The sequence below is a fragment of the Thunnus maccoyii genome, chromosome 12 (genome assembly GCF_910596095.1).
Source record: "Thunnus maccoyii chromosome 12, fThuMac1.1, whole genome shotgun sequence".
Taxonomy (NCBI): domain Eukaryota; kingdom Metazoa; phylum Chordata; class Actinopteri; order Scombriformes; family Scombridae; genus Thunnus; species Thunnus maccoyii.
In genome coordinates this window covers 31530654-31554373 of record NC_056544.1, presented here as the reverse complement: position 1 = coordinate 31554373, position 23720 = coordinate 31530654, and the positions used below count along the sequence as shown (strand labels likewise).

Genomic DNA, 23720 nt, shown 5'->3' with positions numbered 1-23720 from the left:
TACATCTGTGATTACTACTAATGCCTGTAAAACTGAGACAAAAACAGCAAAGTATAAAGGACTGACCCTTAGAAAAGATCACACACATATTGTAATACAGTGTTAGTCATGACAGTCTCTGGGGGATTCTGGGAGCTGTAGTTCCCGTTCATACTATGAGAGTGCAGATGCATGACTAACTGTGTTCAGGGAATATGAGTGTTTTTCTTCTCCCACAGTCGCCCTAATCCCTCCAACACTCACATCAGCACAGGAAGCTGGAGGAACCCGATAGTATGGAAAACTCACATTTAGATGTTGAAGCAGAGCCGAGTTCTCACCTCATTTAAACCCTGATTTTTTTCACAGATCAGTTTTCAAGTTTCATTCAGTGTGTTCAGCACAGTTAATACTCAGGTAAACAGTATATTCACAAGAATGGAGAGTAGCCTGACAGAACCGCATCTGTTACTGCTTTACTTCTACTGCTACTAATTTACTGGAGGTGGAAGAAGTACTGAAGTAAAAGTACTACAATGAAAAAATATTCCATTACAAGTAAAAGTCTTCTGTTCAAAATGACTTACTTAAGTAAAAGTACAGATGTACTGGCAGCTATAAATATATATATAAGAAAGAGAGTAAGAGAAAGCATTTTAATGTTATACTGCTGGGTTAATATAAAACAATACTATTTTACAAAGTGATTATATGTGTCATGTATGAAAGATCGCTCAGAAAAGAAGAGTATTGCTATGACATAAATGAGGTTCAGTTAAAGTTCAGTATTTTATTCTGAAATGCAGTGAGCAGAAGTATAAAGTACTATAGTACAAGTACTTGAGTAAATGTATATTCCATCACTGTGCTTTACTACTGCGCTACTACAGGTACTACTGCGGTTCTGCTGCCTCAAAGTCGTAGTAGAAGTATTAGCTGCAGTAGAGCTGTTATTACTGCTAGTACCACATTACAGCTACTGCGTAATTTCTGCTACTACTGTTTTACTACGACTGTTATTTCTTTCCAGCAGTTAGAGTCTCACTGCCTTTACTATGACAGTTTCTGCTTTGTTGCATCTAATACTGCTACTACTAATAAGAGTTTTTAATTACTGTTATGTCTTGTTCATTGATAAAATTGCATGAAAGCCGTTAAATTTGGGGTAAATCGCATCGAAAGACGTATTTTAGCTGATGTGAGGCATCCATGTAATCAGATATATCGGAGCTTTCATAAAAATTCCAGTTTCCCAGTCGTAATTATGACTGAGAGTAAAATGAGGTTAAATTGGTGCTTTTATAACGAATCTCTCTTTGTGTCTCTCAGCCTGTAACTGTAACGGGAAGAGCTCCGAGTGTTACTTCGATACCGAGCTGTACCGGGCCACGGGTCACGGAGGTCACTGCAGGAACTGCGCCGACAACACCGACGGCCCCAACTGTGAGCGTTGCCTCGACAACTACTACAGAGACCAGAGCGGCAGCCGCTGCCTGCCCTGCGGCTGCAACAGCATCGGTGAGTCGCAGCTCAGACTGAAGAGAAAGAGATGAATATTAATGTTATTACTGGACTGTCGGGTCTATACAGGACCAAACCAGGTGGTCTGCATGTTGTCCATTAGGAAGCGACTGTCACCTGTTTCTAAAACAAATCAATTTTCAAGAATTTTCTTGAAATGTAAATCAGTATTTTGAAACAAAGTTGACAAAAGGTTGCAGAGAAAAAGCATCAGGTGTTTGTAACAAAGTCTCATCACAAGAAGAGTCTCTACAGATTAAAAAAAAACTGTTTATTTCACATTGTAAAGGAGACAAAAATGTCACTTTGTCACCATTTGGATGTGAAATTCATGGTTGAAACACGTTCTCACTGACTCCAAACCACAAGTTTAGTTAAACGGACGCGTTCGACACCAGTCAGATGTTTTGTGATTTTGATGAAGATCCGACTGGGACCGAAGCATTTGCGGAGTCAGTAGCCTACATGTGATGTACATTAAACTGTCCTCCTCCCATATGAAATAAATCGATCCGTTTTTTTGCATTTTAAGGTAGATCGTGGTGCGTTCAAGGAAACCACAACGTCACAGACACGAGCAACAAGTGCAGAAAAGCAACCTTTTTAAAGTTTCTTTTAGAAATTCACACAAAATATAATTTAACACAAAGTCAAGAGGTTGCAATATGAAGCTGTAAGCAGAGCCGTGTTCCTGCACATGCTCAGTGGCGTCTGCCGTACACAGAACTGCTCTCCACAGACTGAAAACATGACGCTTGATCGATTGTTGGTTCGGATCCAAACATGAGATTTGTTGACAAGAAGAAAAATATAGAAAACCAGCCAGCCTTGCAGATATTTTGATTGCAAAAACACTTAAAATGTACATAAACTGCAGTTAATGTGAGAACATGCAGAACCACTGGAATGGACTTAATGGTTTTAGTGGTATTTTATAAACGCTACAGCAAACCGCCGGTTAATGTGAAGCAGCTGCTGACACAGTTACAGCAGGTCTGTTAACGGGAGCTGATTGTTTGCACATGGTGGAGGGTTAACGTGCTGACTGTGTGTGTGTGTGTGTGTGTGTGTGTGTGTGTGTGTGTGTGTGCGCAGGCTCGGAGTCTCCTCAGTGCGACAACAGAGGAGTGTGTGTGTGTAAACCAGGAGTGACCGGAGAGAAGTGTGACCGCTGCCAGCAGGGATACCACAGTCTGACGGAGGCCGGCTGCAGGTACCGACTGACATCACTCTGATCAGCTGTTTCACCTCCAGCTGCAGTTCTGTGGGTCTGAAGAGGTTTAAAAAGTGGATTTTACAGTGTTTTTGCCACATGTTTTCACAGTTTGGACGATGGAAATGTCCCTGAATCCTGTAACACACAAACACTGCTCAGCTTGTGAGGAACATTTTGTTTCCGGTCTTCCTGGATATCAGCGTCCAGTAGAGCTGAAGCAGTTTGTGCATTAATCAATTAGTTTTTTTAAGCAAAAATCACAGATTCCAGCTTCTCAGATGTGACTATTTTCTTGTTTTCTTCCTCTGTGTCGGTAAACTGAATATCTTATGGGTTCTGGACAAAACGACACATTTTTAAAATGTCACCTTTTCACAATTTGCTGACATTTCACGACCGAATCGTAATCAAATGAGCAAGAAAACGTTTCCCATTAGTCTGATTCGGCACACAGAGCCTGTTCAGTAATCATGTTCGTTTTTTTTTTTTCCTCCAAACACACAAATAAACACTTCACTTTATTTAGTTTTGTTTCACTAAATGAAGAACACAAAGATAAATCTCAGCTAAACATCATTTCATGGGGATGGAAAGTTGCAGTGCAGACTGCCTCAAGGTCACATGAATTACTGCACAAAAAGCTCATAAATAATATAATAATAATATAATTATTCTTCATCTTTCTTTAATGAGTCATATGTTTTCCTTGTGGCCTGGTAGCAAATGTTGCAAAACCCAAAATATTTGTTTTGTCAACTGTTGATCTAAAACAAAACATAAGGGAGTATAAGGGAGTTATTATCATAACAACTTCTACATAATAAACAAGAAGATTTGTATGAATAGAAAATAAGAAAACAAAGATTATTTTCTCTACTTTTAAAACTCCAGAATCCCATCTGAGTCCATCACAGCACAATTAATCTTCCACATATGAAGCGAGTCGGTGGATGTAAATGTATTGTAATTATCAACATACGCTTCATGTTACCATAACTTCATTATGTCAGCGTGAGTAAATATGTAATTATTTATATTTGGAATAAAGCCTAACGGGTGAAGCCAACGCTCCTCTGAAAGGCAGATTGCTTCAAACCGGAGTTGAATCTTCTTTTCCAGAATCAGAATCATGACGGTGCTTCGAGATCCGTTCAGGGATACAGAGCAGGCGGTTCATTGGTCGAGGGTTCAGCCATCGCCGTCATGTGAACGCTAGTTACGGAGGTTTGAAATACAACAGCGAATGATCATTTCCATCATCGCCCTGGATACTCGTACTGTTGAGTGTAGTGATCTGTCACTAGACTGTTGGTTGGGTAGTTGACTCGTGTGATGTAGATTTGCGGGTCACCAGGTGTTTGGGGGTCTGATTACTGTAGCTGTCGTCTTTACACTGCACATTAGAGTCCTTAATGAGTCTTAATTGGGTTGTTACTTTTGAGTGGTGATTACCTCTAGTGAATAGTCACTTCTTCTGCACACCAAAAACTGCGGGGTCTGCTCTAATTTTATACTTTATAATTGAGTGTGTCCTAATTTTACTGTCGGGGTTTGTTTAACTAAGGACGAAGACGACAACAAGGCTCTGAGATCTTGAGGTTGATACGCGAGACGTTAAGATGCTTTTTGCTTAATTGTCTCTTTTGCAATTTATCAGTATGGAAAGTTAACGCACAATTTTTAAGATTCAAAGTCTTAGCAGCTGGTGGTGCGAGAACTCAGAGCAATATGGCTGCACACATCTGTCTAATAATCAAAAAACATAAATGCTAACCTTTATCTGTGGCCACGTCTGTCTAGCAACAGGCTCAGAGATCCTGCTTCCCCAACATTGTGAACGCCAATTTGTGAACGAACTTTAGGAAAAACAAAAATCGTTCAGAGGCGAAATTGTCAAAAAAGTATAAGGTCTTTATTGAATTGACGAGTGGCAAAGACCTTGAGATGATATGATCTCCTGATCCTTCTGACACCTCTCATTGGTCTGTTCTTATTTACCCCAGTAACTCCCCTAAAACATCACTGGTTATCATATTAAAGAATAGCTGACAGGTTTATTTGCTTTGTGCTTGGTAGGCGGCCGGTCCCTACTGAGGACCACTTCTGTGTCGTGTCAGATAAACAGTTTCAACAAGAGAGGCTATATGAGCTTTAAAAGACATGTATACAGCAATCACATAAAGAGCATATATCTAGTACATTAAGAATATGTGAGTATTTATGTGCTTAAAGAATATATGTATGCTTAGAGAGTATATATGTATTACATCATAAGTCTTCAACAGTTAATCAAAAACAATTGCAACAGCTGCAAAGCCATCACAAACACAAACCTGCAGGAATCTGCTGGAACAAACCCGTCCTGCTCTCTGAGCGCCCTCTGCTGGCAGAGTCAGACATCTTCACGTCTCTCTGCAGGGTCTTTCAACCGTTTCTCTCTCTGATCAGCTGTTGTTCATGTAAACATGAATCATATGTTCATCTGACACTTGTATATATATATATATAACTCTCTCTCTCTCTTCCCATCAGGCCTTGCTCCTGCTCGCCCTCCGGCAGCACTCAGGAGTGTGATGTCAATACCGGACAGTGTCGCTGCAAAGACAACGTGGAGGGTTTCAACTGTGACAGGTAACACACACACGCACACACACACACACACACACACACACACACACACACACACACACACACACACACACACACACATATTTTAATGTTTTAAACCTTGTATTCCATTAGAAGAATACAGGATTTAAACATGTACAGAGGTGTTATACACAAAACCTGTCAATCATAACACACTGAAACCCTTGTAACACCTGGAATATGTAAGATTGAACAGTGAAAGATGTTTTCCTCGCTGTAATCATTCCTCCTGTTCATACTGGATATTAAAAGATCCTTCAAATGTGCTTTCAATGGAATTATTATTATGAAACTAATGGAACCCTACAGACCTGCATCAGAGTGATGATGGTGATGATATTTGGTATTTGTTTTAATGTCGTCCTGTTTGTGTTGTTCAGGTGTAAACTGGGCTACTTCAACCTGGACCCCAACAACCCTCAGGGCTGCACCCCCTGCTTCTGCTTCCAGCACTCGTCCGTGTGCAACAGCGCCGAAGGCTTCAGCGTCCACGCCATCAGCTCCTCCTTCTACAGAGGTAACACGCCTGCAGGCCAGACACAGGGGGAAATTAACCCATTTAAACTGAAACACAGTGATATGTGTGTAAGTGTTATTATAAAGTGCTGTAATATGTGTGTGTGTGTGTCAGATGACGAGCAGTGGAGCGCTCAGCAGCGTGACGGCTCCAGCGTCTCCGTGCGTTGGTCACCCAGCGGACAGGAAATCTCCCTCATCTCAGACGACTACTTCCCCATGTACTTCGTCGCTCCAGGTAGATCAGATCAGCCTCTTTTTAATGCTGTTATAAACATCTTTATTGAATTTACAGCACTTTGCATTTACAATGTGTGTCTGCAAACATGTCAGGAGGACCAAAGGTTGTAAAAAAATAAAAATAAAATAAAAATCTTGTAAAACTTTTGATAGTTTTACGTTTTAACAGCTTTTTTGTTCGTACATTCAGATGTAGAAGAAATGTGTTCTTTGATGTGGACAGTCAGCTCTGAAAAGTTTGGCTTTTTGCTGAAGAATTTTAATTATTGAATATAACATTTGATTAGAATAGTGAGCAAATTAATTGAATAAAACTGCGAGCAGATGTTAATTATGTTACATAACCAAAGTTATGTTAAGTGAAGGTAAATATGATCAGCAATAAATCGCCACTATTTACTCCACAGTTGTTTTGTGTGCAAGCAGGATGTAAAATTTACATCTAAGTTCATTTACATCAAATGTCTGTCTTGAGAGCAAACAATAATTAATTGAATAAAACCTGTGAAGCATTTTAAAAGATATCTCTTTGACTTATGCTGCAATTTCCCATGAAAAACAGTTGTTTCAGTTGCATCTAACAGTAAAGCACGATTGTCATTTCCCTTAAAACCTTTAAAAAAGCGCCTGAGCAAACCGGGATCGATGATGTCACAGTGACATCAAGCAACCCTGCTTCAGCTTTGGAAACAGAAAGTCTGCGTTACAGACTGGAGGAGTTCGTGTTCAACTTAACTGGGATCAGAGTAGATTCATAGAGCTGGACGTAGCGAGGTGTGACATCACCCGCTGGTTTGCATCAGAGCCAATTAGTGAAATTTTGTGACAATAGTCCGACTCGGTGTGAGTCCCGGAGCTGACTGTCAATCACAGCTGTCAATCAACACCCTCACAACAGACATCAAAGCTGCTATAAGTCTTCAAACCTTATTAACGGAGCAATAATTTTGTAGAGAGAAGTTGAGGCTTTTTGACGGGAGTCAGTTGAAGCATCTAGTCGGTGGCCTTTCTGATTGATTAGATAACTTTATTAACTCTGGAGCCGGAGGAAGCTTCCTGAAGCTGACCAATCAGAACAGAGTGGGCTCATCAGGAGGCGGGCCTTAAAGAGACAGGAGCTAAAACAGCCTGTTTCAGACAGAGGCTGAACCGAGGGGCTGCATAAAGGACCAGTAGAAGATAAATAAGGAGTTCTTAACTGTAAATCATGTAAAGATATTCTAGTAGAGCCCCAGAATATAAATATAGAGCTGGACATGTGAAGAATATGTGTCCTTTAATCTAAACCTGGTTCTAACCCCTAAATTCCACCGGGCGCGCCGCGGCGCGTTTCAGAAGCGTCCCAGAAGCGGCTCTCCACTCCGCTGCGCTAAAGATAGACGCCTCGTCTATTTTTTACAGAAGCCACGTCAAGCAGCACAGAGCAGATCGAGCTGGGCAGGAAGTCAGACACAGAAACAGCATTGAGTATCCGGTCAATTTTCAAAATAAAACACCCCGTGCAGACTCCTGGTCGTATATCAACAATAAACGCAATTAAAACAGACGAATAAAGAAACTATTTAACTACGTAGCCTAATTAACCACAGTGGAAGCACAAAGATCAAGGAAAATGACCAAATCAACGAAAGCTGAGCAAGTTCACAAAATTGGGCAGTTTAGTTGCCCTGCTACTGCAGTAATTACGGTATACTTCAGGCACTTTAAGGCCCGGTGGAATAGGGCGCTGTGCAGAGGATGGAGCAAAACTGGGTCAGAGCCGGTACACGGCGCACACGCGCCCAGTGGAATCCCGGCGTCACTTTAACCATTAAAGCAGTGTGTGTTTAATGTCCAGTTGTGTCTTCTCGTGTTTTTGTGCATCACAGAGAAGTTTTTGGGGAACCAGATGCTGAGTTACGGACAGAACCTGAGTCTGAGTTTCCGGGTTGACCGGCGGGACACACGGCTGTCGGCCGAGGATCTGGTTCTAGAGGGAGCTGGCCTGAGGGTGGCCGTCCCCCTCATCGCCCAGGGCAACGCCTACCCCAACGAGAACATGCAGACATACGTGTTCAGGTGAGGCGGCGGTGGCGGCGGTGGCAGGAGGGAGGAAACCAGCCAGATTATCATCTAATCTGGTTTCAGTTCAGTCAGCTGTTTAGGATAATCTGTACATCTTGTTTACATATTTATTTGATAATCTGTTAATCTGGATTAAATCAGACCGTTTTGTGTTTGTGTTGATAACGTGTTGTTGTGTTTGTGGTTCAGGCTCCATGACAGCACCGACTACCCCTGGAGGCCGACCATCAGCCACTCGGACTTCCAGAAACTCCTCCACAACCTGACCGCCATCAAGATCCGCGGCACCTACAGCGAGAGGAGTACGCATCATAACACACACACACAAACAAACACACACACACACACACAATCAATCACACACACACACAAACAAACACACACACACACACACACACACACACACACACACAAACAAACAATGTGAGATGTTATAAAGTTTTAAAAATAGAAATACTCCAGTAATTTTAACTGCTCCTCACGCTAATGAAACGCTCTCCTCAGGTGCTGGTTACCTTGACGACGTGTCCTTGGTGACGGCGAGGCGGGGCCCAGGTGTCCCGGCCCGCTGGGTGGAGCAGTGCACCTGTCCTCAGGGTTACCAGGGGCAACACTGTGAGCAGTGCACTCTGGGATACCGCCGTGCTCGCCCCGAGCTCGGAGCCTTCAGCCCGTGTGAGCCCTGCAACTGTAACGGGCACAGCGACGCCTGCAACCCTGACACAGGTAACACTGGTTTACTGACTGGTTTACTGACTGGTTACTGACTGGTTTAATGTCTACAGCGACGCCTGCCACCCCGACACAGGTAACACTGGTTACTGACTGGTTTACTGGTTACTGACTGGTTTAATGGTTACTGACTGGTTTACTGGTTACTGACTGGTTTAATGTCTACAGCGACGCCTGCCACCCCGACACAGGTAACACTGGTTACTGACTAGTTTACTGGTTACTGACTGGTTTAATGGTTACTGACTGGTTTACTGGTTTACTGACTGGTTTAACGTCTACAGCGACGCCTGCAACCCCGACACAGGTAACACTGGTTACTGACTGGTTTACTGGTTACTGACTGGTTTACTGACTAGTTTAACGTCTACAGCGACGCCTGCAACCCCGACACAGGTAACACTGGTTACTGACTGGTTTAATGGTTACTGGCTGACTGGTTACTGACTGGTTTAATGGTTACTGGCTGACTGGTTACAGAAGGAGCTGCTTTTCAGGCTGAAATCAACCAAACTGCAGAACGCAGCTGAGCGTTTCGTGTCCGTCTGTCCCTTCAGGAGCGTGCGACTGTCAGCACAACACGGCCGGTTTGAGCTGTGAGCGCTGTAAGGACGGTTTCTACGGCGACGCTTCCCGGGGGACGTCAGGTGACTGTCAGCCCTGTCCCTGCCCGGCCGGAGCCACCTGCGCTGTCGTCCCCAAAACCAGAGAGGTGGTCTGCACCAACTGTCCCACCGGAACCACAGGTAAACCCACTACACCGCCACACCTGTCCACATCAAACCAGGTGACCTGTGAGGTCACAGACGCCGTCCACTTTATGTCCTCCATACTTCCTGCAACACCTGGGCTTCTTTAATGTTCTGTTGAATTCTGTTTAAATGTAATACCTGTGACATCACCCGTCTCCAGGTAAGCGCTGCGAGCTGTGTGACGACGGTTTCTTCGGCGACCCGCTGGGTCAGGGCGGGCCGGTCCGAACCTGCCGCGCCTGCAAGTGCAGTGACAACATCGACCCCAACGCCGTCGGCAACTGCAACCGCGAGACCGGCGAGTGCCTCAAGTGCATCTACAACACCGACGGCTTCTTCTGCGACCGCTGCAAGGAGGGTTTCTACGGCAACGCCCTGGCCTCCAATCCCGCCGACAAGTGCAAACGTAAGTCCCGCTGCTGTTCACAAACAACCGACAGCGTGTTCAGAGCTCAGAGGATGAAGATGCTCTCTGTTTGTCCTCCTCCTCCTCAGCCTGCTCCTGCTCTCCGGCCGGCACCGTGGGCCGACAGACCAGCTGCTCTCAGGTCACCGGTCAGTGTCAGTGTCTTCCCAACGTCGCCGAGCGTGACTGCAGCGCCTGCCAGCCCGGCTTCTTCAACCTGCTCAGCGGCAACGGCTGCGAACGGTCAGCTGCCCTCCGCTGCGTCTGATAGGCTGTTGTTCTTTTATGACTCATACTCAAAAAAAAAAAAAAAACTACATTCAAAGAAACAATAGAGAGGAAAGAAAAAACACATAAATATCATATCATAATCATATCAGCGTTGGAAAGTAACTCGTTTACTCAAGTACTGTTCTTAAGTACTATTTTGAGGTACTTGTACTTTAATATTTCCATTGATGCTACTTTATACTTCCACTCACATGCTTTAATCTCAATAAATGATCCAATATTTCACCAGAAATCAAAGATTTAAAGAAGAAAGTCCAAAACCTGAAAACAGCTTTGACAGCTTTAGTTACTGAATATCACACAGTCAGCTCATAAATTACACTGCAGTGTAAAGATAGTTACACCAGTAGTTCCCTGCAGCCCCTTCACAAACAATGTGATGTTTCAGATGTATATGAGTTATCAGCAGTTCATGCAAAAGAAACATTTCAGTGGTTTCAAATAAATAACTGTTTATGGCCCAAATGGGGTAAAACTTAAAATATTTCCAAAAAAAATCAAAGACAAAATCTGAAAAATAAATCCAGATTTATGTAGCAGATTAAACAGACATGCATCTGTAGTAATAAAGTACTTTATTAAATATATGTAAATATATAAATCACAGGGGAGAATTTTATGCAAAATGAATACTTCTACTTGTAATGCTTTCAGTAAATTTAGCTGCTAGCTTATGTACTTTTACTGCAATAAAGGATCTGAGTACTTCTTCCACTACTGCAGTTTATACTCATATGCATACATAAATATTACTACTCATCAATATTTGAAGTAATATGTATGTATGTAGAAGTAATTATTGTCTCATCCAGTAAAAGTACCAATACAACAATGTAAGAATTGCAGCAAACTGTAGTTGAAAGTATGAAAGCGTTAGCGCTGCAGTATGAACCCTGGCTAACAGCTGATTATATATTTATATGTTTACGATTCAGTAACAGAGGAGACAGAGGAATATCTGTCTCTGTGTTTCCTGACGTTGCTGCTGCTTCGTCTCACTCTCTTTCTTCTGGCGTTTCCTCCGCAGGTGCAACTGTAATCCTATTGGCTCCACCAACGGTCAGTGTGACATCACTACCGGACAGTGCGAGTGTCAGCCCGGCGTCACCGGCCTGCACTGCGAGCGCTGCGAGGTCAACTTCTTCGGCTTCGGCTCGTCTGGCTGCAAACGTAAGAACGTTTTTTTTTCTGTTTTTTTTTTAATGTGATGCTGTTGGAGATGTGAGAAGAAGCCGCTAACCTTAACCCTTGACCTCTGTGTGACCTCCAGCCTGCGACTGCGACCCCGAGGGCTCCCAGTCGGGTCAGTGCAAGGAGGACGGCCGCTGCGTGTGCCGGCCCGGCTTCGTCGGCGCTCGGTGTGACATGTGTGAGGAGAACTACTTCTATAACCGCTCGGCGCCGGGCTGCCAGCAGTGTCCCTCCTGTTACAGTCTGGTCAGAGACAAGGTGAGCACATCAACAACCACGATTTGCACGCTTTTTTGAGGTTATTGCGGACAAAAATGTTTGATTTCGCAGCGGCTTTTCGCACTCTGGTCCGTCAGGATCAGATCATTTTGCTTTTTAAAAATGAGGGATATTTATTACAAGTGTGGTGTGCTTTTATTTTGAAAGATTGATTGACAGGATAGGAGAATTTTCTGCAGGGTGAGACATGTCTGTCTTGCTCACACCTGTGTCATCAGAATCATGCGAGTTTTGGGCCCATTCACTTGAATTTCAATTAGTAAATTGAAAACTCTTGATGAGTTTGTGTGTAAAACAAATTCACTTCCTAATTTTCATCAAGTCTATTTTTAGAAAAGTAAAGACTTTTAACCCACATGACCTGGTCAAAGTTTGATTTGAATGGAGAGTGTGAGTGAACCCACACCTTTTTGAACATTTACTGCTTCCACATAGTTTTAGATACAAACTTCATTTGAACTTTAAATGAGTCACGAGACTTTGACCTACAAATCTTGAATTTACATGTTTTTTCTATCTTTTCTTGTTTTTGAGATATTAGAGTGTGAGTTTTAAAGTCTTTTCTTGCTCCTCCTGTGATTTTATAATGAGTGTGTATTGCGTAATGTTTCACAGCACTGAGGGAGTGATATCACCAGGAGCAGTTGGAGAGGAGGATTTTAGAGTACGCTTCTTGTGAAATCTCCTCATAAATCCCATGACTTTGGCCAAATCTAACATTAAAAATCATATTTTAGTAGGAAATTTCGTGGCAAATCCATTGATACAGGTTTGAAAGTGGTCAGACTTATAGTTTAGACGTCAGAACCATTTGTTTGACACAAAGTTCATGCCCATAGATTGCCTCCCCATTGGTTTACATTGTAAGGTGTGATGTGGCACTGCAACTTTCAGGGCTTATTAAATCCAAACCGTTCAAGTTATTACAAAGTTTTTAACAACTTTTTTTCAGCACAGTGTCATAAGTCATCTATTTAAGTTTGAAGCCGATACCATTAACACCCTTGGAGGAGATAGATATAGTTTGTTTGGGGGTCAAAATTGGGGCGAAGTCTTATTTTGAAAGGCATATTGCGGACTTCCTGTTGGATTTAGGTCAGGGGTGTCAGTGTATGATTTGTAGGTCTTGATGAGACAAATAATTGAGTTTTGGTTTGATGACATTCCTACGGGCCATGGCCGCCATTTTAGTTACATAGTTACATAGGTGGCGCTAGAGAGCACATTTTGGCACTTTAGGGGTTAATTTTTACATTTTATCAAATTTTTCACCAGACCTGATGTGCCTGCCAAATTTAGTGAGTTTTTGAGCATGTTTAGGGGATCAAATTTAGGGTTTAAGTCCCGTAATAAGAAAGAAAGAAAGAAACAAACAAACAAACAAACAAACACACAAAAAACAATAGGGTCCTCACTGTTTTACAGTAGTCTTCTGCCTTTTGGGCTCGGTCCCTAATTAAAAGACATTTTACACAATGTGTGCATGTGTCCTCCCTTTAATATTTATATATAAATAAATATCTGTATGTATGAGCGTTGGCTTTGAGGCTGAGCTGTGTTATTTTTCTCTCTCCAGGTGAACCAGCAGAGGCAGAAGCTTCATGACCTGCAGACTCTGATCGATAACCTCGGCTCGGGCGAGGGGACGGTCAGCGATAAGGCCTTTGAGGATCGTCTGAAGGAGGCCGAGCGAGCCATCATGGAGCTGCTGGAGGAGGCTCAGGCCAGCAAAGGTAACGCAGCGTCCATCAGGTCCTGACATACGTTTACATCCACTTATGTTTGAACATATGAACTAGTTTTTCACTTTTAAGCATTTTTGATATTCCTACAATCACCCCAGCCTGCAATACAAACAAATTAATCACTAGTTCCTCCTGAACGCCTTCATCTAATACAAGTAAATGATGTAAAAAGACTGAAGACAGCGCCTGAAACCAATGAGGGATTGATTCATGAATGATTCATTGATTGATTGTTGTTAGAGAAGCAGAGACTTACAGCCTCTTCAGTGGAACAAACTCCAAACAGTATTCATGTAAAACAAAGTTTCCAAATCATTTTGTATGTCGGAAATATGCTTTAATCTGTTGTCCCATCCGATCATCCTGTGACCTCTTGTGGGGGTCCCGACCCTCAGGTTGGGAACCAGTGGACCCTTCTGATTGTTGAGTAAAGGAGACAGTTGTGAAGTAGCGGAGCTGAACTGTTGGATGAGTGTGTTTGGTCTTTTGATTAAACTGTCAAATAAATGTAACTATAGTGCACCAGGCAAGTCGTCAGTGCCTGGACCGCCGCCGCTACGGCCCGCCGCCGCTACGGCCCGCCGCCATGTCAGGATGTAAAATATCTACAGTACAGCCACAGTATCTTCTAACACTTCATCCTGTGAGCAGTGGGAGGGCGGGTTCGTTCATTAAAGCCTCAGATGTGAAATGTCAAAGAAAAACTGAATGTTTCTGCGACCTTTGACCCTGCAGACGTAGACAAAGGCCTCCTGGACCGCCTGAACAACATCAACAACACTCTGACCACTCAGTGGAACCGGCTGCAGAACATCCGCAACACGGTGGACGACACCGGCACTCAGGCCGACCGCGCCCGCAACAGAGTCCGTGACGCCGAGGACCTGATCGCCCGCGCCCGGCAGGAGCTGGACAAGGCCAAGGACGCCATCGGCAAAGTGGTGCGTGATGTCACAATTGTTACGGGAACTATTAGAGCTCATTAACGGGGGGGCTGACCTGATGTTGATGTCGTCTGCAGGATATTAAACCACCCAGTGGGGCCGGAGATCCCAACAACATGACGCTGCTGGCTGAGGAGGCGCGCAAACTCGCCGACAAGTAAGACATCAAAATACATCAAAAACACGACCGCAGAGGTCAGCGGAGAGACAGAATATCATCTCTGGCTGCTGGCGCTCTACGATTTAAAAGTGTTCATGAGAAAGAACGTTTGTTTTGTTTTTCACAAATCAAAGAAAAGTTTATTCATTGTTGAAGGAGCAGAAACTATTTAACTGTTAAATATTCATATTTTGATATTTCGTCGTCTTCTTTGACATTTTTCAACCATGTTTCTCAAAACATTTTCTTTTCATTTCGGGATTTTTAAGATAATTTATTCCTGTTTCCTTCACATCAAGAGAAGATTTAGATTTTAGTCATGTGACTAAAATCCACTACATTTCAGAGGGAAATATTGTACTTTCTACTCCACTACATTTATTTGACAGCTTTAGTTACTTTTCAGATGAAGATTTGACACAATGGATAATATAACAAGCTTTTAAAATACAACACATTGTTAAAGATGAAACCAGTGGTTTCCAACCTTTTTGTCTTTTGACGTCTTACAAAAAGCAGTGTGTAGTCGGGGTCACATTTCACATGTCTATGAGTTGTTAACAGCTCCACCAAATAGTGATTTTTCCCTCTAAACTTCTCACATGCTTTCATTTCAATAAATGTTCAAATGATCCAATATTTCAGCAAAAATCAAAGATTAGAGAAAAAGTCCAAAAACTGAAAACAGATTTGTGTATCAGAACTTTGTTTTTTCTTCTTTCCTCTCCCATTAATCATCTCACCACCCCTCAGATTTATCTGCTGACCCTTTGGAGGGGCCCGACCCCTAGGTTGGGAACCACTGGACTAAACTAGCTAACTGTATATAAAGTAGTGTAAACTAGCTCCACCTCCAGCAGCTACAACAGTAACATGCTGCTCTAACACTGATGCTTCACTATTAATAATCTAATGATGTCATATATAATAATATATCAGTCAGAGGGACCAAACCACTACTTTTACTGCAATACTTTAACTACATCAAGCTCATAATACTTATGTACTTTTACTGCAATACTTTAACTACATCAAGCTTTTACTGTAGTAGGATTTTTAATGCAGGACTTTTACTTGTAATGCAGTATTTGTACATTGCTGTGTTGGTACTTTTACTGCAGTAATCTTCAGGAAAAAGAAGCAGAGACTGAACATCTAAAGACTGAAGCTTGTTTTAATCATTATCTAGTTTGAGAGTTTACTGCGTCCGCTGAGAGGATCTCTGCTGAAGATCCTTTCTGTTTAACATCTGTGAATCAAATAAGAACTAAATATTTAGAGTCTAATAAACTAAAGTCAGAGATCTCAACCGGAAGATATGTAAATGTACTTATACATTGCTGCGCTTGTACTTTCACAGCAGTAAAAGATCTGAGTACTTCTTCCACTACTGACCATACCCAGCCCTAAACATCATATCTTTTATCTTCCCAGGCACAAAATGGACGCCGACCAGATTGTGAAGATCGCCAAAGACGCCAACGACACATCGACCAAAGCGTACAACCTGCTGATGAAGACTCTGGACGGAGAGGGCAAGACGAGTCAGGAGATCGACGAGCTCAACAAGAAGTACGTCACTCCACAACTTAGTAAAAAAAAAAGAAATTATTCTTTGAATTGTCCCGATTTCAACGATGAGGTCTGATATTTCTTTTAAGAATCAAAAAACTTTGTGTTCAGGTACAACGAGGCGAAGGAGCTGGCGAAGAATCTGGAGAAACAGGCCAACAAGGTTCAGGCCGAGGCTGAAGACGCCGGAAATAAAGCTCTGAAGATCTTCGCCAACCTCACCAGTCTGCCGCCGTTCGACACCAAGGCGCTGGAGGTGACACTCTTAGTCAGATTACGTTTATTTAAATGTGAAATAACAGACAAAAAGTCAGTAAATATCTTTTATGATGTGTTTTACTGATGAGCGTCGTGTTTTTTGTGTCTGTAGGACGAAGCCGGTAAGATCAAGAAGGAAGCGTCCGACCTCGACAAGCTCATCGATAAGACGGAGAAGGAGTACAACGACCTCAGAGACGACCTGAAGGCCAAAGAGCTGGAAGTCCGCAAGCTGCTGGAGAAAGGCAAAAGCGAGCAGCAGGTATGTTTTACTGAATCATCACACAACACATCCAAAGCCTGAGAGATCTTATTCCTCCTTTGTTGTCCAAAAACTATTAAAAAAAAAACACGTCAATGAGCCGCACCGCCGCACTGGGAAGACATGTTTAGAAAAAGAGTTGTATTGTACGGTGGCCCTGAAAGCTCAAAATACTAACAAAATACAAACAGATAAAACAAGAAAAACATGATCAATTTCACATCATATGAACAGCATACAGAGGAAAAAATGCTGCAAAACACAAAAGCTGCTAGTTCGCACTAAACACAACAGTTGTTTTTGTTGTTTTTTTCTTTATTTTCAGCACATTTGTGTATTTTTTGGCCAATAAGAAAGAAATCAAATACAAAAATTGCAGTTAAATCAGGAATTGCACTTGAGGGAATGAAAGTATCTTTTGTTCCAAAACCAAAACTATAGTAATCTAATTTTACACGTATTACATCATAAATAACAGCACAGTCTGGGACTTTTAACCTCTAATATCAAACTCTCTCACCTCGCACTATAAGATCATTAACTGACAGTTTTAAAAAACGTCTCAAGACTCACTGAGCTTTTCTGAAACTGATGTTTACGGTAGATGTAAACAGGAAGCTGAACTGAGGTCAGCGAACAGTTTGAGATGTGAGCAGAGTTTTTGTTCTGATGTGTTTTGTTGTTGTTGACGTCTGGTTTGTGTTTCCGTCCGACAGACCGCAGATCAGCTGTTGGCTCGAGCCGACGCTGCCAAAGCTCAGGCTGAGGAGGCGGCGAAGAAGGGACAGTCCACCTTCAGAGAGGCTGAGAGCATCCTGAACGACCTCAGAGGTACCTGTCTGTCTACCTGTCTGTCTACCTGTCTGTCTACCTGTCAGTCTACCCATCAGTCTACCCGTCTGTCTACCTTTCTGTCTACCTTTCTGTCTACCTGTCAGTCTACCTGTCAGTCTACCTGTCTGTCTACCTGTCTGTCTACCTGCCTACCTGTCTGTCTACCTGTCTGTCTACCCGTCAGTCTACCCGTCAGTCTACCCGTCAGTCTACCCGTCAGTCTACCCGTCAGTCTACCTGTCTGTCTACCTGTCTGTCTACCTGCCTACCTGTCTGTCTACCTGTCTGTCTACCTGTCTACCTGTCAGTCTACCCGTCAGTCTACCCGTCAGTCTACCCGTCAGTCTACCCGTCAGTCTACCTGTCAGTCTACCTGTCTGTCTACCTGTCTGTCTACCTGCCTACCTGTCTGTCTACCTGTCTGTCTACCTGTCTACCTGTCAGTCTACCTGTCAGTCTACCCGTCAGTCTACCCGTCAGTCTACCCGTCAGTCTACCTGTCAGTCTACCTGTCTGTCTACCTGTCTGTCTACCTGCCTACCTGTCTGTCTACCTGTCTGTCTACCTGTCTACCTGTCAGTCTACCCGTCAGTCTACATGTCAGTCTACCTGTCAGTCTACCTGTCTACCCGTCTGCTTGTCAGTCTACCTGTCAGTCTACCTGTCTACCTGTCAGTCTACCTGTCTCTCTACCTGTCTGCTTGTCTTATTCACTTTTTTCCTTCTGTCTCTGCTGTGTCACTTCCAGGGCTGCAACTAACCATTATTTTCATTATCAATTAATATCTGTCTGCCTGTAATGTTACTTGTAAATGTTATGAATTCATACAGAAACCCATTAAAACCCCCTTTAATTTATGACAATCCATTATTTTAATCACTTATTTGTCCCAAATCTGTGAAATACCTGAATACTGCCTTAAAATAGCCTTAATTTACAATGTCAGCACTATAAACCACTTATCTTAATAACACCTTCAACTGATTGTAAATCAATTTGTTTAATATTTCAATTTCAATGTCAATTAAGGGGGAAGTGATGAGCCAGAGCCGATTGAGTTCATTTAGTTTGGTTTGTTTTCACGATAAATTAAGGATTATTTAAGAGAATAGTCTCATAGTGACTCACTGTGATCTTCTTTACCTGCAGACTTCGACAAACGAGTCAACGACAACAAGACTGCTGCTGAAGACGCCTTGAAGAAGATCCCCGCCATCAACGCCACCATTATGGCCGCCAAGGAGAAGACCAAACAGGCCGAGGCGGCGCTCGGCAACGCTGCCAGCGACGCCCGAGAGGCCAAGAGCAAGGCGGAGGAGGCGGAGAGGATCGCCAGCAACGTGCAGAAGGTACGACGCGAAACAAACACCGACCTATTTGTGGTTAAATAGTTAACCGATCTCACACTAATGAAGCGTGTCCTCTCAGGGCTCAGCGAAGACCAAGGAGGACGCAGAGAAGGCCTTCCAGGACACCGACAAGCTGGACAAAGAGGTCAACGACATGATGGACCAGCTGAGCGCCGCAGAGCAGGACCTGGCCAAGAAGAAGGCCGAAGCCGACCAGGATATGATGATGGCGGGAATGGTACGACCCGGTTACACACTGTGTGCCCTTTATTAAATTTATTAAATATTTCCAGTGTGTGTTAAACCAGCAGTCAGGTGTCCATATGAACAGTGAAAGAGGTTTTCCTCGCTGTAATCATTCCTCCTGTTCATACTGGATATTAAAAGATCCTTCAAATGTGCTTTCAATGGAAGTGATGGTCTCTGTGAAGCTTCTATTCAGCTTCAACAGTCTGAGTTAGTCATATCAACAGTCTTTTTAGCATCAAATTCCCTCTTTGTGTTTCCTCGGACAGTGTTTCCCTGTTGAGCTGCAGGTGGAAGTATAGTAACAAAAAGAGGAACTTTGGCACTAAAAAGACTGTAACGTTGAAAGATATCTACTTGATTTGACTCATTTGGACGCTGAAGCTTCATATTAGCTTCAGATAAACTTTTAAATACATTTTTGCACAGAAGGAGGACTGTGGATTTTGTCCTCCATCACTTCCATTGTAAGGTCATTATGAAGGGATCTTCTAATGGTCAGTATGAACAGGAGGAATGATTACAGCAAGAAAAACAGCTTTAATGTTCATTTGGGCTCCTGACTGTTGGTTTAAGACACACTTGAAAAACTGTGAACCCGTCACACACACAGTATATGCTGTATACTTTTATACGGACTCTGTGTGTAAATATCTTAACGCTGTTTACTTTCATGTAGGCGTCAGATAATGCTAAAGAGGCGGAGGACAACGCCCGCAAGGCCAAGAGCGCCGTCAAGGCAGTCCTGAGCACCATCACCTCCCTGCTGGATCAACTGGGTAAAGACCTACCTGAAGCTTATTTTTTTAATTATTGAAGTTTGCATGTTTCCTCCCAAGATCCAAATCAAACTGACGAATAAAGTCATTTGATTGATTTGACATCTGAGGGCATAAATTACTGATCAGTGAATGATTCATTTAAAAAATATCTTCTTGGTTCTGACTCAGCAGATCTGAGGTCCCAGCAAACTGGTTAATTCGCTTCTTTGTCTCCTATCCAGGAAACATCGACAAGGTGGACCTGAGCAGACTGAACCAGATCGATGAGTCGCTGAAGAGGGCCAAGGGCAAGATGGTCAACAGCGATCTGGACAAGAAGCTGGCTGAGCTGAACGAAGTGGCGCGGACTCAGGGCGAGATGATCGACGACTACGATCGGCAGATCCGTGAGATCCGCGCCGACATCAGCAACCTCAACGACATCAAGAACACGTTACCCGAAGGCTGCTTCAACACGGCGTCTATGGAGAGGCCTTAACCCCGCCCACCACCACCTCCTCCTCCTCCTCCAACACTCCTCCACCCCTTCACTTCTAACACTCTGGCAAACACGCCAACTTTTTACCAAAACAGTTTTTTTTTAAACGTTTTGTTTTCAGATTCATGTCTTTGTTTTTCTTTTGCAAAGAGAGAAGCCAACATTTCAAGCCACGATCACGGTTTTCAACGAAAGAGAAGCAGCTGTTTTTGTTTTGTCTTTAGGTTTGTTTTTCGAGACGCAGTAACGTGGTTATGGTAGAATGAACTAAGCGGCGTAGAGAAGCCGTGCAGAGAGGTAGGAAAAGCCTCGGAGAAAAACCAGAACCACAAACCCGACGTGACTGCACCTGTCTGCTCCACAAGAGGAAGATTCACCGACGCAGAAACCACAGAGGAAGTTCCTCACGCCTCGAGGAACATCTGCTCATATTTTTAGTTTTCTGTGTCTAACCAGCCATTACCCATCATGCCTGGGGACACGCCAGCTACTTCAGAGTTTTACAGTTTTCAGCCGGCTGAATGTACGGCCTTTTGCCTTTTTTTAATTTTATTTTTTAAACCAACCATGTTTTCAGAAACCACACAGTGAAGGAATCCTCTCGTTTCTGATTTTAGCTTCTTTTCTCCCAAAGCTACGTACCTGACACAAACAGCAGAGGAAAAGTATTTTAGTTCTTTTCTTCACCAGTATTTTCACTTACAGCAGGTTGTGTTGTTGAGTAAAGCTTTGCCCACTCTGCTGGTGCGTAAAGAGCCTCTAAAGTCACGAAAAACGGTCTTGTTTCCACAAGATATGGATTTTGGTTTAGGGTTACAAGTTATGATCGAGCTCACACAATATACTGTCTTATTTACGTGCAAAACAACCAAGATATTAACTTGTGCACAAGATACGTTACGATCTTGTTCCCAGAAAATCTATATCTTGTAAACCCAAGTTATGATCTATGGATCTTGGATCTTATCTACATGCAATAGATCATCATGTACATGCAAGATACTTGCACTTGTGCACTCAGAATATGGATCCTCTAAGAAAAACGTGGTACCTGAGTGTCAAGATACCATCTTGTGCACACAAAATATGGATCTTGTGGGAACGATGAGTTACAATCTTGTTCCCACAAGTTCCATATCATGTGCGAACAAGATAGAAACTTGTGCGTTCAAGATATGGATCTTGTGGAAACCATAAGATTATTTGTTCCATTCCCTTATTATCTTGGGTACAAGTTATCATCTTGTATGCACCACATATTGATTTTCTGGGAACAAGATAGTAACTTGTGTGTGCAAGATTTTAATCTTGTTCCCACAGTTTTAATATCCCAGGCACACAAGTTATGATCTTGTTTTGTTTTGTGCACAAAGATGTAAAGAAGATATTATCTGATATCTTGTGCGCTCAAGATTTTAAAGAAAACCTTTCAGGACTTCAGAGGCTCCGTAGGTGCATCTTTAAATCAGTTCTGACATTTCACAGCATGGTCAAACACCATTTCATGTACTGATTCTATAACACTACAACCATTTCATTTTTATTGTCCCAGAACTTGCTGCTTATCACTGGTGTTTTTACCAATCACACATTAACATTTTCTTCCAGGCTAAATCCAACACTATGCAACTTTGTACATTTTGCGTAGCGAGAATTTTATCTGATACACTGGTGCTAATAATTATTTCAAATGTTATATTTTTGTGTGAATGTTTTTTATTATGACATAGAGTGAGGAATTTGTTATTTGTGTAAATATATGCTTAAATGATTCAGGACTGGCTGATTTTAAAGAAATAAAAACTCCAACATGCAAAACAGCCACATTAAGTTCTATCACAATCAATCAACTGAAACCTCCAGGTTAAATATATATAAATATCTATGATAACGTCTGTGGTATGTTATTATTATAATATGCTTGCTTGTATACAAGGCTCAGTGTTGCTGCCTCATAGCGATGCCAATATTTCATTTGTGTTTTATTGATTATCTGTGGGTTTTCACAAGTTAATTCAACCTAACTGAATATTTTTGTTTGAGCTTTGACCCTTTTATCAATCAGGACATGTTTTAAATCATATTACTGAAATTATTTTCTCAACTCCATGGAGATAAGCTCAGCCACATATTGCTACAGTAGTTAACCGTTTTTTTTTTGTTGTTTTTTTTTTTTTTTTTAATGAGTGTTTTGTGCCTTAATATAAAAGTCGGTTGTAATCACAGTCCTAACTAGGGCTCCCACGTTTTATTTCACAAAAATGTCCTCGTCCTCGCTCCTTCACGCCGCTCCTTATGTCGGTACTGAAACAGGGTTTTTTTTAAAAATCAGGTCCTGAACAGAGAAATCTCCAAAAACAACTTGTCCTTCCTTGGCAAATAACCACCAGTTATACTTTTATTAAAGAATCTGATTCTCCACTGGCAGCTTAAAACATCATTTCCAGTCTTTTTTTTAAATTTTTTTTTTATAGATGTCAACTCTGCTGATGAAAGATTACAAGTGGTTGATTATCTGTTTATTTGTCTGACCAGTGAAAGAGAATCTTAATCGTTCACTTAGCATTTTCCTCTCTGTTGAAGTGACAGTTTCAGGTGACTCGTATTTGCAGTTTTTTTTCCCTCCATCCAGGCGCCGTTCTGCAGGATGTGCAGCACACACAGACATGATGTATAAACAGTATTTCTAAGTTATAATGTACCAGTTATTTGTATTGTAACCCTGTTGTCTTAGATGGATGTATGTGCTGCACAGCCAGCAGGACTCCTCTGTATTTGGTTTTCTCTTCATGTTTCCAGCCCTGTGAGGACCTGAATGACCCTGTTTGTCCCCATGTGCCTGTAAATCCAAACTTAACATTTGAATAATAAAAAAAATTACTACAGGAGTCAGTGTGTGAACGTGTGGTGATGTTCAGTTCAATTCAATTCAGTTTAGTTTTATTTATATAGCGCCAAATCATGACAGAAATGATCTCAAGAGCACTTTTCACATAGAGCAGGTCTAGACCGTTCTCTTTCATTTATAGAGACCCAACAATTCCCCCATGAGCAGCACTTGGCAACAGTGGTAAGGAGAACTCCCCTTTTAACAGGAAGAAACCTCAATATGCTCTAGGTGGGCAGCCATCTGCCTTGACGGGTTGGGTTGAGAGAGAAAGAAGGAGGTGGGAGAGAGAGACACAGAGTAGCATAACAACAGTAATAACATTAACAACGATAATAAAAGAGATATGACTAGTAATAATAATAG

At 42.3% G+C, this 23720-nt stretch overlaps 1 protein-coding gene across 1 annotated transcript in view; it reads left to right on the top strand.

Annotated features, from left to right (window-relative positions):
• lamc1 (laminin, gamma 1) overlaps positions 1-22922 on the top strand; it is a 68449-nt gene extending 45527 nt beyond the window's left edge. The window contains exons 5-28 of the mRNA XM_042427743.1: positions 1309-1497; positions 2596-2713; positions 5249-5347; positions 5746-5882; positions 5997-6119; positions 7990-8179; positions 8375-8487; positions 8690-8911; positions 9475-9663; positions 9830-10075; positions 10165-10318; positions 11394-11536; positions 11637-11815; positions 13413-13569; positions 14317-14522; positions 14603-14682; positions 16120-16257; positions 16369-16513; positions 16628-16777; positions 17494-17608; positions 18762-18961; positions 19041-19199; positions 19887-19986; positions 20211-22922. Coding sequence (XP_042283677.1) covers positions 1309-1497; positions 2596-2713; positions 5249-5347; positions 5746-5882; positions 5997-6119; positions 7990-8179; positions 8375-8487; positions 8690-8911; positions 9475-9663; positions 9830-10075; positions 10165-10318; positions 11394-11536; positions 11637-11815; positions 13413-13569; positions 14317-14522; positions 14603-14682; positions 16120-16257; positions 16369-16513; positions 16628-16777; positions 17494-17608; positions 18762-18961; positions 19041-19199; positions 19887-19986; positions 20211-20467 — 3809 coding nt within the window. The 3' untranslated portion in view covers positions 20468-22922. The remainder of the gene's footprint in view (positions 1-1308; positions 1498-2595; positions 2714-5248; positions 5348-5745; positions 5883-5996; positions 6120-7989; positions 8180-8374; positions 8488-8689; positions 8912-9474; positions 9664-9829; positions 10076-10164; positions 10319-11393; positions 11537-11636; positions 11816-13412; positions 13570-14316; positions 14523-14602; positions 14683-16119; positions 16258-16368; positions 16514-16627; positions 16778-17493; positions 17609-18761; positions 18962-19040; positions 19200-19886; positions 19987-20210) is intronic.
• The last annotated feature ends 798 nt before the right edge of the window (positions 22923-23720 follow it).